Source organism: Rhododendron vialii, chromosome 1a, assembly GCF_030253575.1.
Source record: "Rhododendron vialii isolate Sample 1 chromosome 1a, ASM3025357v1".
In the NCBI taxonomy this organism is placed as follows: Eukaryota; Viridiplantae; Streptophyta; class Magnoliopsida; order Ericales; family Ericaceae; genus Rhododendron; species Rhododendron vialii.
Window position 1 is genome coordinate 42,429,163 of NC_080557.1, and position 18,956 is coordinate 42,448,118.

General features: G+C 38.9%; 4 protein-coding genes across 11 annotated transcripts in view; all 4 read left to right on the forward strand.

The window, feature by feature from the left end:
* Positions 1–287: 287 nt before the first annotated feature.
* The window catches only part of LOC131316627 (transcription factor PCL1-like), a 96,202-nt gene continuing 77,533 nt past the window's right edge, over positions 288–18,956 (forward strand). Inside the window, exons 1-4 of one of the 5 annotated variants that reach the window (XM_058346086.1) lie at positions 288–823; positions 1,298–1,676; positions 3,028–3,314; positions 5,157–5,564. In XM_058346086.1, the coding sequence (XP_058202069.1) occupies positions 505–823; positions 1,298–1,676; positions 3,028–3,295 (966 nt within the window). In that variant the 5' untranslated portion in view covers positions 288–504 and the 3' untranslated portion in view covers positions 3,296–3,314; positions 5,157–5,564. Of the gene's footprint in view, positions 824–1,294; positions 1,677–3,027; positions 3,315–3,430; positions 3,623–5,156; positions 5,565–5,841; positions 5,858–18,956 lie in introns of those variants that run through there. The other 4 variants (XM_058346079.1, XM_058346060.1, XM_058346066.1 and 1 more) reach the window with 4 other exon arrangements.
* LOC131316485 (L-type lectin-domain containing receptor kinase SIT2-like) lies at positions 9,706–12,470 on the forward strand. Of its 2 annotated transcripts, XM_058345879.1 has the most exons (2): positions 9,706–9,925; positions 10,876–12,470. In XM_058345879.1, the coding sequence occupies exon 2, from the start codon at positions 10,887–10,889 to the stop codon at positions 11,970–11,972; it is 1,086 nt and encodes a 361-aa protein (XP_058201862.1). In that variant the 5' UTR covers positions 9,706–9,925; positions 10,876–10,886; the 3' UTR covers positions 11,973–12,470. The 2 variants fall into 2 exon arrangements, with proteins under 2 accessions (XP_058201862.1, XP_058201858.1); XM_058345875.1 differs by having other exon boundaries at positions 9,713–12,467.
* On the forward strand, positions 14,197–17,623 carry LOC131316467 (L-type lectin-domain containing receptor kinase SIT2-like). 3 transcript variants are annotated; one of them, XM_058345864.1, is made up of 2 exons: positions 14,197–14,329; positions 16,487–17,623. In XM_058345864.1, exon 2 carries the CDS (start codon positions 16,498–16,500, stop codon positions 17,581–17,583), a length of 1,086 nt encoding a protein of 361 aa, XP_058201847.1. In that variant the 5' UTR covers positions 14,197–14,329; positions 16,487–16,497; the 3' UTR covers positions 17,584–17,623. The 3 variants fall into 3 exon arrangements, with proteins under 3 accessions (XP_058201847.1, XP_058201838.1, XP_058201831.1); XM_058345855.1 differs by having other exon boundaries at positions 14,199–14,335; XM_058345848.1 differs by lacking the exon at positions 14,197–14,329 and having other exon boundaries at positions 15,080–17,623.
* LOC131316610 (L-type lectin-domain containing receptor kinase SIT2-like) overlaps positions 14,220–18,956 on the forward strand; it is a 69,018-nt gene continuing 64,281 nt past the window's right edge. The window contains exon 1 of the transcript XR_009197201.1: positions 14,220–14,335. The gene's annotated coding sequence lies outside the window, so the exon portion shown is untranslated. The remainder of the gene's footprint in view (positions 14,336–18,956) is intronic.

The following is an 18,956-nucleotide window of genomic DNA, read 5'->3' on the forward strand; positions in this document are numbered from 1 at the left end:
CCCCCTCACATTGGGCCTTTTCTCAACTCTCAAGGGCCAACCGGCACCGCACTACTACTTTAGTACCAAATTCCGGAAAAGCCCTCCCATATCTTCCCGTCTCGCTCGACCATTTTCGTAATTTCACTCCAAAAGGGCGAGATATTTACAGAGGATCTAAAATATCTAGCTAAGGCCTCCACGTTGGCACCCGTAAAGTACCGATCTGGATTCGGATTCTGCACTTTTTCCACACCCTTTCACTTTATTAATTCAGAAAAAGCACAAATAACAATAGCGACCCCCGCATTTAATTACCCCTTCCCCTTTCCTCCCAAAACCCCACATCTCTCTCTCTCTCTCTCTCTCTCTCCTCTTTCTCTCTCTAACTTCGTCTTCTCACACCCCGCACAATTTTCTCTCACTTCTGATCCGAAACCGCAGCTGTTGTGGTGAATCATCGGAGAATAAAGGCCGTAGATGTTGTTGTAATCTGGTGTTTGTAATTGAGTTGAATCTCTGAAGATGGACGAAGAAGAGAGTATGGCTGATTGCGATGAGAGAGTTATGGAGTGGGAGGTGGGGCTGCCGAGCGCCGAGGACCTGACGCCGTTGTCTCAGCCGTTGATCCCGCGGGAACTGGCGACGGCGTTCAGCATCTCGCCGGAGCCTCGCCGGAGCGCGATCGACGTCCACCGCGCGTCGCAGGACACGCTCTCGAGTATCCGGGGGCAGCTGCACGCGCTGTCCTCGTCGGGCAATGTTAACTTCAAGTCGTTCAACGACGAGGAGGCGGATCCGACGATGGACGGGTCGGATCCGAGGAAGTTGAGGAGGATTGAAGGTGCTGGATGTTTTGTATACTTTAATAGGAAAATGATTTTGAATTCCACTTTTTTATAAATGCATTGTTGCTTGCACTATGCATTTTTTACTACCTCCGTCCCATTTTGAGTTTTTGACGGTAACCTGGGAAAAGACGTTCAATTTTAGACTAAAAAGAAAGAACTTTCGTTCATAATTTTATGATTTTTTCGCACCAAATTAAAGATATCAATTTTCGGACCAAAAAGGAAAGCACTTACGTTCATAATTTTTTGAATTTTTTGCACCAAATTAAAGTAAATTTCTGAACAAAAAATTATGAACGGAAGTGCTTTCTTTTTTAAAAAAAAGTGCCCTTCTTTTCATAGGATACTATCATTTTGGGGGACTGATGGAGTATTAATTTTGGGGTGAATCTATAAAAAATGGTGTGCAAGAATAATAATTCATGTTAATATAATAATATTAAATTATTAACAACTTTGACCAGCAGGAGGTGGTGCTACAGAGGATGACGCGGCGGAAAACGGAAACGACGATGCGGCGGCACGGGCGGCAGCGGCGATGAAGCGGCCGCGGCTCGTGTGGACGCCGCAGCTGCACAAGAGGTTCGTGGAGGTGGTGGCGCATTTAGGGATAAAGAACGCGGTGCCGAAGACGATTATGCAGCTGATGAACGTGGAGGGATTGACGAGAGAAAACGTGGCGAGTCACTTGCAGAAGTATAGGCTGTATCTGAAGAGGATGCAGGGGTTATCGAGTGAGGGTCCGTCAGCATCGGACCCTCTGTTTGCGTCAACCCCTGTGCCTCAGAGCTTACATGAGTCCGGAGCTATGGTACCGGAAACGAGAAGAAGGGATGCGGGGACGTGGTAAGTAAGAGTGTTAGAGTATTTTGTTTCTAATTAAATACATATGTTTACACAAATTTTTATTTTTGTCACCTTTATACATCAGCAGAGGGTTAGTTAGTTAGTATGTTACTCCCTCTGTCCGGATTTAATTGTCCCTAGTTCTATTCTAACCGGTTAAAATATAGGTTATATTTTTGAATCCGTAATGAATTTCATATCGAATATGGATTTTGTTTGATAGATCTCGATAGAAGATATAATCGATTGAAAAATGACACGAACTCCAAAAAAAGACTATTAAATCCGGACGGAAGGAGTAGTTCACAAGGGGTTCAGAGGCTATCAATAGCCCTGGACACCAGTCGCGCCCCCCGTGGGGCTCGAACTCATGCCTCCACTAGGAGGCAGATGAGAAAACCAACTTGACAAGCTTAGCTTCTCATATGTTTACACACTTTAAAGGCCTTTTTATTTGACAAAGTCTAAAAGCACAAAAATATGCCCAACATTGTGTTTAACATGTCAATGTGGCACTGATTCATTGGTAGTAATTGTGAGATTGGTAATTTTCAATTCCCCGATGAATCAACATTGTTCACAATGTTGTTGGAATTCTTGTGTTTGTGGCATTGCTCTTGTTATTTTGTATCTTCCTTCTAAAACTTCTCTCTGTTCAGATTTTTAAAATGTTTGAGGAAATAAAGAGGGTAACTATGGTAAACGGGGACGTGGTAATGTGTTTATGCCACAATATGAACATTGGAGAGTATTATTTCGTTAACTAAGATGTAAAAAGTACTTATAAAATTTGTAACAATATCATGGCTGTCCCATAGGCAAGGTGAGCAAGGTGGTTGCTTGGGGCCCCAAAAATATTACCGGAAACTAGGCCCCCAATTAGTAAAAGTTATAAACGTATTATGTATTGTTGGTTTACTGTCGAAAGCTGACCTTTTAGAAGGATTTGAAGAAGAAGCAGGGGGATGGTTTGAATCTTGACAGATTTTATATGTCAAAATTATTGAGGATGAATCTGCGTTACCATTGTATCAATAGAAATATAACACATATATATTCCAATTAATAAAATAATATCATGTTGCGGTTATACATAGGGCCCCAAACTCTCTTTGGGCCCCAAAAAACTTGGGGACGGCTTGAACAAAATTGTTTTGGTTTTCTTTTAGTTTTCTTCCATTTCCGCTTGTTAAAGCTCTCCACAGATTTATGTGGAGTATGTCTTTCTTCTCGTACACAAAAGGTTAAGGAAATCAATTGGGAAAAACTTTAGTATTGCTTTCGCTCTATATGTGTCTCTTTTTCTTCGGAGAGTAATTTGCAAGAGTATTAACGACTTCTTATATCTCAGGTCCGGAGGAAGTGTACAGGGGCATGGGAATGGGCAAGTCCAGGTTCCGATTCCAATGCCTTACCCACCGCAGATGATGCATATGCCAGTGTTTGGCATGGCCCACGGTAATGGCCATCTGGGGATGCCTATGGGTAATCTGGCCACACCTGGTTCTTATCACGGGTTTGAGTCACATCCATATAGTATGGTGCCGCAGAGGGACTGGTCTGGAAATAAGTTTGGCTCATTTGCATCCTATCAACATGTTACTCCTAATGATAAGTAACAATAACTTTGAAGGAGAGGTGAGTTTCTTGGTCAATTGGATACTTTATTTGTCTATTATTTGGTCGTGTTATCAATCTTGCTTTAATTGTTGTTTCTTGCTGCCTTAGTTTACTGATGGAAATTCATTATGCAGAATTGATACTTGACCCAAATGTGGTTGCATTGTGATTTGTGAATCACAACTGAGATTTATTTAGATCTTTTACTTGAGCTAGATTGCTTAGAGCCGGGTTCCTGTTGATTTTCCATTGAACTTGATATTTGCGCTGCTCAATTGTATATAATCTTTGCTAATTAATTATGAAAAATCTGTATTTTGTTAGTTGGAGTGACTTGTAGAAAGAAATGCTGGTTCCCCCCTCAAGTTCTGTTGATCATTGAATCGTTTCCTGAATTGGTCCTCTAGCTTAAAGTATGACGCTATGCAGTACTTGGAAATGTGTTGCTTATGTAATTCTTAGCTAATTGGATTAGACATACAGGTCCTTTTTGGGATTTTTGTCAGCTTTAATGATGCTTCTTTCCTAATGTTCGAAATTTTGATTATTCGTATGTATTCATTGGCATCATTGTTTTATGTGTTAATCTTTTAGGTTAAGTAAGATTACTTCTATAATCTTATGTTATATCCACTTGCTCTCCAAGATTAGGGGATCTTTTTTCACATTTCCAATTTTGTGGTCAAGATCCATGAGACGGATTTGAGAGATGGTACTTGTGGTTTGTGCACGCTTTCGGTAATAAATTCATTTACGTTTATGCATATGCATACTGTTTAATCTCGAGTAAAGCTTGGTTTCATCTAAATAAACTGCAAACGAGTGAGCTATACCCAATCGTGGGTGGAACAGCTTGGAAGTGGCAAGATGACCACCGCTTGAGCTAGGCTATGTCAAGCTCTAGCTAGGCTATGCAGCCCTTTGCTTAATAAACTGATCCACTTATGCTAGGTGCATGCAGTATGTAAGTACACCGTTGTTCTTTCGTAGAAGTTTCTGTTTTATTCTCTTCCTCATATGCGGTAGGATGATTGGTGCATGTTTTGGATGGATATTATGCAGTGAGTAGACACATTAGGTTTAATAGCTGTAAAATTGGGAATGGAGTTTTTTTTTTTATGGAAGATGAAGTCTGACAAGTACCATGAGTTGTTTCATCCTCGGTAAAGTGATAACCTTTGTGGCCGAGACTTGTCCACTAGATGTTTAGACTTTTCAAGGGAAATAATGGGGGCGACATGGGCTTCATTGCGAGGATTTTAAGCAAGGCATTCCCATGTGCTTCTGATACCATATGGAGCCCTAAGATATCTGAGCTATCATCTTATTGTGTTGTTCAACCACACTAAATCACTATTCTTGACGATCCTCTTGAGTTCCTTAATTTCTTCATTTGTCTCCCTTTGCTTAGGTTCACTATCTCTCATTTTATCGTTTCCTTTCTTCCTTCTTAGTTTCAAGCCTTTTGGGGTATAACATCTTCCGGGCCATTTCATTCCGTCAATTTCTGGTAATACCTGAAGGTTCTCAATTGTTGTACACTAGAAAGTGGTTCTTATTTCCAAGAGTGACGTGAAAGGCGATAAATACAGCAAATTTACTATCCATACTACCTCTACCGATGGACACTGAGGACAACAAAGTTCGTACAGCGTGGGATTTATATGAATGAAAACCAGATCATTGTTTCATTATCAGTCTTGTCATTGCTGAAATGATATTGTAGGGGATTGAGTGCAACTGGTGCTGTTAGTTACATTTAAAAATGACATTTCTCCTATTTAATAGCCTTTTTTGTTATTTATCTACACTGTGTTTGCATAGGAATTTGAGATTACATTTTTAATCATTTTTCTGTAGATTCGAAGGTTTGATAAACTTGGTACAAGCTTACCTCGCTGAACTCAACCTCATCCTGAAAATGCTAGACACGGGTGGACTTCCAAAATTCTAGGAAGCCTTTTGAGTTGTATCAAAAGGGGTTACTATGGAATAAGGAAAAGACACAAGGTGTCACTGCGACACAGCGCATACTTCCGTGTTATGCTGAAGTGGAACGAGGCTACTGCTGTGTTGTTTCTGGTCTTTGCAAATAGCAGCAAGTCAGAAAATATATTCTTGACCCATGTTTTGATTTACAAATGATGATGTTACATGGTGAAGTGATAACTCTATTAAACCTAGTTTTTCATCAATAAGCTGGAAGTTAATCAACAGACGGCAGTTGTTGAATACTGAGCATTACATGTTCTTGTTCCTCGGCTTTCTTTCTAGTTCGTGTTTCTTTTCCGGGTTTGATTTGTTTCCTTTACAACTACTTGCATTACGTCTTCAAAGTTTTGTTGTACAGAGAAGTACTTCGTTTACGTTTTGATTCCGGCAGTGTTTCAGCAGGGGAATGTGGTTCCTGACATTATTTCTGGTCTATTAGATCTCAACTAATGCGAGCTAGTAATTTGAGACTTACTGTTAATACAAGTACAGAACTCTTTCTGTTTCGATATGAAATCTGAGCAAAAGTTGCAGCGTGTATTTTTTGATGCAGTGATTCCCCATCGGGCCTTATGTCGCACAGAGATTCTAGGAGTCAGAGACCTTGTAATGTCTTGGTGCATTGTAGAGGTATGGTACACGATCCGAGCCATCTTAAAGTGTTTTTAATGGATTAGTCAGATACTTTTTAATGGTGTGTAATAGTATCCTGTAAGATAATTTTTGAAATGTGAACCATTAAAAATACATTTGAATGCAGAGGTTCTATTCTTCGTATCGATAAGCTTGAAGTCTAAGTCATGGTGTAATCATTCTTGTGTTTAGGACAGTATTAGTGCTACTATCAATCCCACACATTCCTAATCCGCCTCGGCCGCTAATATTCTCTCTCCCTCTATCGGTTTCCTTTGAAGTTTGAACAACTTGAAAAAAATCTTTCAAACTTCCTCTCTCACGTTCAACTCTCTTTTAATACAATTTTCAACTTAAAGCTTAAATAGTGCATCGATGAGGGTTAAGTAGTATTAAACGTAATAAATTTTTTTGTACTACCATTTAGTATGGGTACTGCATAATTTTTTTTTGGTACTACCATATACGGAGTAGTATAGGTACTGCGATTCTTGTTAAATAATGTTATGGTGAAAGAGACAAACAGTCGATCCCAATGGACTAGATGAGAGGATTGTTCGTAGGTATGATGGGGATGAATGCAGATAGGGGTGATACGAAAAACCGAAAAAAGCGACCGAAGTAATCGGTTCGGTTTGGGGGAGAAATTCGGTTCGGTTCGGTTTTTGTTTATAGAAATTTATTTTTTTGGTTCAGTTTTCGATTTTACTGAGGTTTCAACCGAAAAAACCGAACCGAACCGAATTATACATACCCTACCACAGTTTGGATCATAATTTTTTTTTGTTTGTAATTTACTGGCCCAAATGAAGCTTTAAAAGTATGAAATTTGTTTATGTATTTTGGCCCAAATGATTTTGTAGTGTGTTAAGATATATAAATCTTGCATTTTTAGCCCAAATGGGCCCAATATATGTGTGAATCATTATTTTATTCTATTTTTTGAGGCCCAAAAGAGGCCCATAACTTAAAACCGAAAACCGAATGAAGCGAAACTGAAAAAATCGATATCCCTTTCGGTCGGTTTCGGTAGGTGAATATGGAAAACCGAACTGATATTTCGGTTGCTAAAATTCCAAAAAACCGACCGAACTGATATCACTCCTAGATGCAGATGCCGTCTTAGCTTGACAATTCATCTAAGTGGAGAACCTGTATATCTAAACTATATGCTAAACACGTGTAAGATATACGTTAAATTCTCATGAAATAAATAGAAAAATCTCACGAAAATCCATCTCGGCCCCGAATATTCTCTCCTCGATCTATTTGTTTTCCACTTAATAACCCAAAAAAATCTTTCGAACTTCACCATACATTCAAACTTTCTCTTTAATACAATTTCCACGCAAAAAGGTTGAATAGTACATCAATGAGGGCAAAAAAAATACTCCATCTGTTCTCTTTTAAAAGTCCCCTAAACAAAGAGGTCAAGTTTTCTGATCATAAAATAAAATACTTGCGTGCATATTTTTTCAATTTCTCTGCACCAAATCAAAGAAGATATTTCATTTGGTCAAAATATTTTACTTTCCTGGTTTATTCCAAAAATAAGCCGAATTTGATGGGCGAAATTTATTAAATTTTTTGTGCGTGACCTTTCTATTGGAGAAGTCTTCAAGACCTGATAAGCTATTTCAACATTTTCAGTACCATGACAATTTGTCGTGGAATTGGAAACATCTTCATGTCTTATTATTGTTTTGGGATAAGTTAAAATCACTATTTTTTTTTTTGTCTTTATTCAAAAAAATTAGCATTTGTTAATTTTGCGTCAAACTTTTATGACTCATTGATTCATCTTGTTGAGAAGAATCGAAAAAGTAAAAAATTATGATCAAAACTCACAATTTTTTGAATAAAGACAACAAAAAAATAAAAAAATCCAGTCTTTTTGGCTTATTTTAGTTTTTATTCAAAAAATATGAGTTGCGATAATAATTTTTTACTTTTCCGATTCCTCTCGTTTGACACGAATCAATAAGTCACAAAAGTTTGACGTAAAATAAATGCAAAAAAAATTAAATAAAAACAAAAACAAAAATATAAACCACTTAATTTAATGAGCCAAAACAAGCATTTGGTCTATTCACTCCTGAGTAGTTGTACTGCCTTTCTCAAGTAGTCATCGAAAAGTCTTGAATAGCTATTTTAAAATATCTTACTAATTGTCATATTCAAATCATTAATACGTGGACAGTGGACACCTAGCTCTTTTTTTCCTCGGTCGGCGGGTCATCCAGAAGGGTCTGTTCTGTGTTTAAATTTGGCCTCTTATCTTCGACCTCTCTAACCCCTCTTTATGAGTGTGTTCGACGGGTCCGGCTCCAGCGTCGTGTTTCTAGGCGGCTTTTCTTTTTTTATTTTATTGTGTTTATTTGTTGTTTATATATTTCAGACTGGTAGTGTCCGTTTTTAATGTACTGTTTTCTTATATATAATATATGTATTTTCTCGCTGGTCAAAAAGTAAAGTGAAACCTTTTTTTTTCGAACAAGATAATCCCATTTTTATAGAATAATTCTATGTAAAGTGAAACCTTTAAGCACACTGAAATGGTAGAAATGATCTAGTTAGCCATTCCACAACAGAAACTTGATTACTCTTTCAGAATCGCAATTGAGTCCAACAAACTATACATAATGTGATACAACAAAAATTTGCGGTTTTTTTTTTAAAGTGCGTGGCAGGTTCTACAAAAGTTTGCTTAAAAATAGGAGAGTGAAAAGAAATGAAGCCAAGAGAGAGCTAATTGGAATTCAAGTCCCGTACCGGTAAGGGTTATTTATTTATTTTTTAAGTACTTATTTTTGTCTTTATGAGATATGTTATTCTCTCACAATACATCAAGTTTAATTTAAAAAATTAGTACTTATTTTAATTAATGAAACATGAAACTATATTAACCCTGGTGCACTGTGGACAAGATGCATTCTTCGACCAATAAAAAAAGAGGAGAATAAATTGCATACATGGAAGGCAAGAAAGGGAGAGCACTAAGGGTTAGTTTGGTCGGTGGGTTTGTTCCTTACACAATTGACTAGATTTCGATTCTTAGAGTCAGGCTACAAGAAAGTAATTTTTTTGTGAATTTTCTAGTTCCGGTGTGAATGACTTGTCTTTCACCGGATCGGAAAGGAGATTAGTTGAAGTGTGCGTAAACTGGCCCTGTCACTCGGACCGTAAAAGACAAAGAAAGGCTTCCATAAGACTCCAAAGGGCAGTCCAAGCAGGAAAAAAAGACTACCTATCTTCATCTCTGAATAATTCCCCAAAGAAGCAAACACTAAACTCTCCAGTCAAAATCAGTATTCCCCATTCCAAACGGTGAACTAAACCATCCACATAAATTTCTTTTCACTTGCTAAAAAAATCTTAACTCTCTTTTAAGTAAATTTAGTTATAAGCAAATCTTTAATCTTTAATTAATTTAGAAATAAATTTCTAGAATTGAATTAATTCTTCTTCCTGTAGATCGAAACCCGTACTAACACTTTACTACCAAATTCCATTTTGCGCATTTACGGGTTATATTCATCTCGATTTTGACATGATGAGAGCCCCTCCCGTCAAACCCTGTCATAGTTTGCAAAGTGACAAACCAAACTGAACCAGGCTTCACAAATCCAACATGAGAATCATTACTCACAAAATGATCCTTAATCCATCTCTGAAAAGAGATGATCCTGGTTTGTTCCATAAGTAGTCTTCACTTAAATTATGGTTTGTTTGTGTGGTCTTCCATTCTCTATTAAAGTATAACTATGAGGAGAATGACATGGTGACTGTTAGATTGGAACCACAGTGAAGTTATTATCATTCAGTCACAAAATTAGGTTTCTTTAATTAGCTGACCTGCTGCCCTCTATGCAACGGTGTTGACTACCCAAATGCCCGTTTTAACCCTTGGCAGGAGACCCTTATGCATAATAACAAAGAATAATCTATCTCCAACCAAAACTGACCATCCATTGCTGCAAGCAAGAAGCTCTTCCCGAAATTTGGTAAATGACTTCCACACTAGTATCAGTTTATTTTCTGATACTTTTACATGTTTGCTTGATTCCCCTAGCCATGGGTGTAGATGAAAACCAATTCGCGTACAATGGCTTCAATGGAGCCAATATTAGCCTTGAAGGGGTTGCAAAAATCCATTCCAATGGTCTTTTGCAGCTAACCAATTTTTCAAAGCATCAAATCGGTCGTGCTTTCTACCAGCATCCTATAGGATTCAATACATCTTCGTCCACGTTACCCCAGGCTCTATCATTTTCCACCCATTTTGTGTTTGCCATTGTTCCTGAGATAACAAATGTGAGTGGTCATGGAATGGCCTTCGCCATCTCACCATCTACGGACTTCACCCAAGCCATAGGAAACCAGTATTTTGGGCTCCTCAATTCTTCTAACAATGGGCTCCCTTCCAACCATCTGTTGGCAATTGAGTTCGATTCCCTTGTAAATCCTGAATTCCATGATACAAATGATAACCATGTTGGAATTGATGTTAACAGCTTAGTATCAAATGTATCTGCAACCGTCACATATTACTCCAACAGGAAACGGATAAACCGGACCTTGGAACTTGTAAGTGGGAGTCCAATGCATGTTTGGATTGAGTATGATGGGTTTGAGAATGTACTCAATGTAACACTAGCTCCTATTACAAGTCCCAAACCGGATCAGTCTCTCCTGTCAACACACATCAATCTTTCTTCAATTCTGTTGGATTCAATGTATGTTGGTTTCTCTGCTGCTACGGGTGCAATTTCAGGGAACCACTATATTCTTGGTTGGAGCTTCAATAAAAGTGGGAAAGCACAGGGCCTAGAAATTTCAAAGCTTCCTTCACTTCCTCCACTTCCTCATCAAAGAAAACCAATACTGAAACCCGGTCTAGGAATTACAATGTCAGTAGCAACAGTGTTCATTGGGCTGACTATCGCAATTGCAGGGACATTTTACATGTTGAGGAGGAAGAATTATGAAGAAATACGTGAAGATTGGGAAAGGGAATATGGCCCTCATAGGTTTTCCTATAAGGATCTCTTCAAAGCTACTAGAGGTTTCATAGATGAAGAGCTTCTTGGAGCAGGAGGTTTCGGAAAGGTTTATAGAGGAGTACTTCCCTCTTCGAAGGAACAAGTTGCAGTCAAGAAAGTCTCCCATGATTCAAAACAAGGGATGAAGGAGTTTGTGGCTGAAATTGCTAGCATGGGAAGGCTAAGGCACAGGAACTTGGTGCAGCTCCTTGGCTATAGCCGGCGGAAGGGAGAACTGCTCTTGGTCTATGATTATATGCCGAATGGAAGCCTTGACAAGTTCCTATTTAGCAATGAAAAGCCAATCCTCGTCTGGGAACAACGTTATCGTATCATCAGAGGAGTAGCATCCGCCCTTCTGTATCTGCACGAAGAATGGGACCAAGTTGTTCTTCACAGAGACTTGAAGGCTAGTAATGTTCTATTGGATGCTGATCTAAATGGAAGGCTTGGGGATTTCGGTCTTGCTAGATTATACGATCACGGAGCAAACCCCGAAACTACCCATGTGGTTGGGACAATTGGGTACCTTGCACCAGAGCTTACTAGAACCGGAAAGGCAACCACAAGCACTGATGTGTTTTCTTTCGGTGCATTCATACTTGAAGTAGCTTGTGGAAGGAGGCCCATACAGCCACAACGGTCGCCTAAAGAGGTGATTTTGGTCGATTGGGTTTTTGAGAATTGGAAAGAGGGAGCGATTCTCGAGACAAGTGATCCTAGATTGGGAGGAGATTATTTGCAGGAGGAAATGGAGTTTGTTTTGAAACTTGGCCTGCTTTGCTCAAAGTCTAATGCAGCGACAAGACCTAGCATGCGGCAAGTGATGCAGTACTTTGATGGAGATGTCCTGTTGCCGGAGATAATTCATGATAGCACAAGTATTGGTACAAAAAGTCTAGGTAATGAAGCATCTTCTGAGTGTGTCACGTCATTGCCGTCATCCATTGTGAAGTCTTCTGCTCACTCGATGTTTAGCACAGAGTCAATATTCAACAGCGGTCGGTAAATTTGAAAGTTTTCGGTGCCTTGTATATGCTAGATCTTGTTGTTTTTTTTTGGGAGGAAAGGCAAGGAGTGTTAGGATGTTAGAAGAGTTGAACCTAGCACTAGATGAACTTTGAACAAGCATGAAACCACTTGGGCTAGCTCGCAAGTTAAAAGCTTGAATGAGTGAGATTAAAAAGAAGGATAACTGCTATTGTGTGAAGAAGACATAAGTACTTCAAATTCTGCTTAGGAAGATAGTGAGTTGGATATTACAGATATTGGTATATACAGAAGCACGTGTATGTTAAATTCTACAGCTTCTGTAGCCCACTTTCTTTGAATTTCATGTACAGTATCATTAGCAAATATCGTCTTTTGATATACTCGTGTGTGACTGTGTTGCCTAAGTGTGCTCATGTAGTCTAGTCTAGATTTATTGCCTTAGCTATTAGAAGATCCTGAAGGATCACGTTCCTATCTGTCATTGTACTATAAACTGGATTATTGAGTTTAATACAAGTAAGTGATTGATATTGCATTTTAAAAAAAGGTTATTTATTGATATTGCACTTCTTTAATTTACATGGTATCAGAGCCCATTGTTCTGTTTGGTGTCTTCCTCTCCTGGTTGTCTCTCATTCTAGGGGTAGTCAATCTCAGTTAGTTGATTGCTTCTGAGTACTACTTTGTTTTTCCTTGATAAGCCCTCTTTGATGTGTCTAGACCCGGTAATCAGTATAACTCTTGCATCCTTGCCCTGATATCTGTTTGCATTAGTCTTTTCCTACCAATATGGCCTCATCTGATGTTGTTCAAACCATCTCTGTCAAATTAGACGGTCGCAATTACAGCCATTGGTCTCATGCTTAGTTTTCTGAAAGGAAAAGGCACGTGGAAGTGTGTCACTGGTAAGAAAACATATCCCTTTAAATCCAACGATCAAAAGGATGATGCCTTTGTCTAGGAATTGGATGAATGGGATAACCGTAAAATCTTTACCTGGATTGAAAAATCTGTTAGTGTCTCTATTAGCATGCAACTAGGTAAGTTTGAGACTGCAAAACAAGTTTGGGATTTTCTCGCATGGCTCTATGTTCAAACTAACTTTTCAAGAAAATACAAGCTTGAGATTGATATTCGAGATCTGAAACAAAAGAGAGGACAATCTGTCTCTGATTTTCACTCTGAAATGTCCATCAATTGGGATGAATTGACACTCATGGAACCAAAGTGGACAGTGGATACTGAATTATACTACTTCAAGTTCAGAGAAGAAACTCGCTGTGTTCATTTTTAATCACCCTCAAAGATGAATTCAAGGCAGTTAGAGCTTCCACACACCATCGCTCTCTCCTTCCATCAGTTGATGCTGTTTTGTCTGTGCTATGTGAAGAAACAGTTTTATTTTGGTAGATCTAATCTTGTGTTTAGTGTTCAGTGGGCAAACAATGAACAAAATGCACAACTCTCCATCATGTTGCAGACAAAAACACTTCGTCCCAGAAAAAATTGGCTTCATTTTTTGTTCAAATTGAGTCCAAGTTGAATTGCTTGACAAGAAAATGAGACTTCTGTTCAAAACAAGTCTTCTCACCAAGAAAGTTAAAATAGAGTTGTAGCAACATTGGCAGCATCATCTACTGCTGGGAGGGATTTAAGCCTAATGGCTTGACAAGAAAATTAGAGTTGCGTGTTCAAATCAAATCTTCATACCCAGAAGGCTTAATAGAGTAGTGCACAACCCCAATCCAATAATAAACACAAAACAACATTGTTAACATCATCTAACTGCTAGTTGTTAACTTCTTGCATCTTGGTAGCTTTAACTTCTAGTAATTGCAGTAAAAAAAATAAACTAGTATCTTTTTTTCTCGAATTCTTTCATCAACAAAGAAACTTTATATCATAACAATGCAAGAAGTTACTCACACCATGGAAAATGGCATCTTTGTAGTCTTCCAACCCCACAAACACCAGAAGAGGTATAAAAATAACATAAAAATAAAGTTCCGTGCATTAGCTAACTGCCAACGAATTATTTGGAAGCAAAACATTTGTTTCAGTCATCCTCCTTGTGTATGGAGAGTATTTATGACTTGATTTAGATATTACTCTTGCAAATTGCATGCATGAAAGGCAAGAAGGGGGAGCTCTCCTGGGGAAAAAAAGCAAAGAAAAATACAACTCTTCCATAAGCCTCCCAAGGGCCGTCCAAGAAGGAAAAAAGGACTACCCAGTCTTTCAGGGGAAATGGAAAAAGACAGAAGGGAGCTCCTCCTCATTTTCTGAATAATTCCCCAAAGGAGCAAACACTGAACTCTCAAGTGAAAATCAGTCTTCCCCATTTCAAACGGCGAACTAAACCATCCAATTAAGGTATAGGTAAGCCCCAGCTTTGTAACTTTGGTTTGTTTTACTTTGTAATTCTATTTTGCGATTAGATCAATGAAATGTGGTGATTTTATAATCCTGACTTTTGTTTCAAATAAATCTCATTCCAATATACGGTGTTTGTTGCATTTACTTTCTGTGAATATAATAAATACAGCAGTCATACTCCCGATTATATGGTAAATAAAAAATAAGCCATGTTGCATTTATTTTCTGTGAATATAATAAATACAGCAGTCATACTACCGAGTATATGGTAAGTCAAAGATAAGCCATGCTTAGAATAAGACGACTACGGCCTAGTTTAGTGTTAATTCAGCATAAGCAGTCTGTGCTATCAAAGATGGTTTATTCTTAGCTCACCCAAAATCGAATTTCTAAAAGATAGCATTTAGGCTTATAGCGGAAATACATTAATTGATTTAACGAGATTAGTGCAAAATATCTCGAACCATTCATTATAGAGTTGGTGGATCTGATATCCTACGTTTCCTTCAACTTCCTAAAGAAATCTAAATTCTCTTTTTAGTGAATTTAGTTACAATTGAAATCAGCAATTCTTTATTCTTGAACTAATTTGGAAATCAATTTCTAGGGTTGAAGTAATTCTTGTCCCTGTGGATCGATACCCCTACTACCACGTCACTACCAAATTCCATTTTGCGTATTTTACGGGTTATATTCATCTTGATTTTGGCACGATGGAAGCCCCTGCTGTCAAACCCCACCATAGTTTGTAAAGTGACAAACCAAACAGAATCAGGCTTCACAAACCCAACATGAAAATCATTGCTCACGAAGTGATCCTTTATCCTTCTATCAAATGGAGATGATCCTAGTTTGTTCCTTAAGTAGTCTTCATTTAAATTATGGTTTGTTTGTGTGGTCTTCCATTCTATCAAAGGATAACCATAACGAGAATGACATGGTGACTGCCAAATTGGAATCACAGTGAAGTTATTCTCATTCAGTAACAAACTTAGGTTTCTTTAGCTAACCTGCTGCCCTCTATGCAACGGTGTTGACTCCCCAAATCCCCGTTTTACCCTTGGAAGGAGACCCTGATGTTTTATAACAGAGAAGAATCTATTTTCAAACAAGACAAACCATCCATTGTTGGCTTGCTACAAGCAAGAAGCTCTTCCCTAATTACCACCACCCCCAAAAAAAGAAGCTCTTCCCTAAATTGGTAAATGACTTCCATACCTGTATCAGTTTATTTTCTCATACTTTTATATGTTTGCTTGAATCCCCAAGTCATGGCTGTAGATGAAAACCAGTTCGCATACAATGGCTTCAATGGAGCCAATATTCACCTTGATGGGGTTGCAAAAATCCATTCCAATGGTCTTTTGCAGCTAACCAACAGTTCAAACAACGTAACCGGTCATGCTTTCTACCAGCTTCCCATAAGGTTCAACGCATCTTCCTCCACATTACCCCAGGCTCTATCATTTTCCACCCATTTTGTGTTTGCCATTGTTCCCGAGACACCAAATATTAGTAGTAATGGAATGGCCTTTGTGATCTCACCATCTACAGACTTCACCCAAGCCATAGGAAACCAGTATTTTGGGCTCCTCAATTCTTCTAACATTGGGCTCCCTTCCAATCATCTATTGGCAATTGAGCTCGATACCATTGAGAATCCTGAATTCAATGATATAAACGGTAACCATGTTGGAATTGATGTTAACAGCTTAGTATCAAATGTATCTGCTACCGTCGCTTATTACTCCAACAGGGAACAAATTAATCGGCGCTTGGAGCTTGTAAGTGGGAGTCCATTGCACATTTGGATAGAGTACGATGGGTTTGAGAATGTACTCAATGTAACACTAGCTCCTATTTCAAGCCCCAAACCAGATCAGTCTCTCATGTCAACACAAATCAACCTTTCTTCAATTCTGTTGGATTCAATGTATGTTGGTTTCTCTGCTGCTACGGGAGGAGCAGTTTCAGGGAACCACTACATTCTTGGTTGGAGCTTCAATAAAAGTGGGAAAGCACAGGGCCTAGAAATTTCAAAGCTTCCTTCACTTCCTCCACTTCCTCATCAAAGAAAACCAATACTGAAACCCGGACTAGAAATTACAGTGTCAGTAACAATAGTATTCATTGGGCTGACTATCACAATTGCAGGGACATTTTATATGTTGAGGAGGAAAAAGTATGAAGAAATACGTGAATATTGGGAAAGGGAATATGGCCCTCATAGGTTTTCCTATAAGGATCTCTTCAAAGCTACCAGAGGTTTCATAGATGAAGAGCTTCTTGGAGCAGGAGGTTTCGGCAAGGTTTATAGAGGAATTCTTCCCTCCTCGAAGGAACAAGTTGCAGTCAAGAAAATCTCCCATGATTCAAAACAAGGAATGAAGGAGTTTGTGGCTGAAATTGCTAGCATGGGAAGGCTAAGGCACAGGAATTTGGTGCAGCTCCTTGGCTATAGCCGGCGGAAGGGAGAGCTGCTCTTGGTCTATGATTATATGCCGAATGGAAGCCTTGACAAGTTCCTATTTAGCAATGAAAAGCCAATCCTCGACTGGGCACAACGTTATCGTATCATCAGAGGAGTAGCATCCGCCCTTCTGTATCTGCACGAAGAATGGGAACAAGTTGTTCTTCACAGAGACGTGAAGTCTAGTAATGTTCTATTGGACTCTGATCTAAACGGAAGGCTTGGGGATTTCGGTCTTGCTAGATTACACGATCATGGAGCAAACCTCGAAACTACCCATGTGGTGGGGACAATTGGGTACCTTGCACCAGAGCTTTCTAGAACCGGAAAGGCAACGCCAAGCACTGATGTGTTTTCTTTCGGTGCATTCATACTTGAAGTAGCTTGTGGAAGGAGGCCCATACAGCTACAACAGTCGCCTGACGACGTGGTTTTGGTTGATTGGGTTTTCAAGAAATGGAAAGAGGGAGTGATTCTCGAGTCAAGTGATCCTAGATTGGGAGGAGATTATTTGGAGGAGGAAATGGAGTTGGTTTTGAAACTAGGCCTGCTTTGCTCCAAGTCCGATGCAGCGACAAGACCCAGCATGCGGCAAGTGATTCAATACCTTGAGGGAGATGTCCTGTTGCCGGAGATAATTCATGACAGCACAAGTATTGGTACAATAGGTCTTGGTAATGAAGGATCATCTGAATTTGTCCTGTCATTTCCATCATCCATTGTGAAGTCTTCTGTTCCCTCCATATCTAGCACAGAGTCAATACTCACTAGCGGTCGGTAAATGTGAAAGTTTCCAGTGCCTTGGATAATGTTAGATTATGTTTTTTTTGTGTGTGTGTGTGGAGGAAAGGCATGAAATGTTAGTGGGAGTAAGAAGATTTGAACCTAAGACTAGAGGAATTTGGAACAAGCATGCAACCACTTGGGGGGTAGCTCGCAAGTCCATTAGTTTGAATGTGTGAGACTTAAAAAGAAGGATAACTGCTCTTGGGTGAAGGATACATAAGTACTTCAAATTCTGGTTAAATTCTACAGCTTCTGTAGCCCACTTTCTTTGAATTTCATGTACAGTATCATTAGCTAATACCATCTTTTGATATACTCGTGTGTGACTTTGTTGCCTAAGTGTGCTCATGTAGTCTAGTCTAGATTTATTGCCTTAGCTGTTAGAAGATCCTGAACGATCACGTTCCTATCTTGCAATTAGATGTTATCAGAGCCCATTGTTTCGTTTGCTGTCTTCCTCGCCTGATTGTCTCTTGTTCTAGTGCAAGGCAATCTCTTTTAGTTGATTGGTTCTGAATCACTTCTGTGTACTGCTTTGGTTTTCCTTGATAAGCCCTCTTTGACGTGTCTAGACCAGGTAATCACTATAACTCTTGCATCCTTACTCTAATATCTGTTTTCATTAGTCTTTTCCGATGAATATGGCCTCATCTGATATTGTTTAAAACATCTCCATCAAATTCGCTGGTCTCAATTACAGCCATTGGTAAGAAAATGAATCCCATAAAATCGAATGATCAAAGGGATGATGCCTTTGAAAAGTGGATGAATGGGATATGGATAACAGTAAAATCATAACCTGGATTGCAAACTCTGTTTGGGTCTCTATTAAAATGCAACTAGGCAAAATTGAGACTGCAAAACAACTTCCGGATTTAGCGTTATGTTCAAACTTACTTTGCAAGAAAATACAGGCTCGAGCGGGCACGACGTTGTACCCATCCGGCACTGAAAATTTTTCCTACTTGAGAGGGAGACGTATCTTGATCCATTTAAAGATTAACGAGTGCATCGATGAGGGATAAATAATATTAAACGTAATAATTTTTTTTTGTACGACCATATAGTACGTGTACTGGTCTTCTTGTGGAATAATGTTACAGTGAGGTGAAAGAGACAAACGGTTCATCCCGATTGAACCTGATGAGAGGATTGTCATATGTGTTGCGGTCTTAGCTTGAACCTGTATACCTGCACTATATGCTAAACAAGTGTAAGGCACATGGTACATTCGCACGAAATTAATAGAAAATCTCACAAAAATCCATCTCGGCCCCGAATATTTTCTCTCCCTCTATTTGTTAACCAAAAAAACCCTTGCAAACTTAATTCACCTCACATTCAAACTTTCTCTTTAATACAATTTTC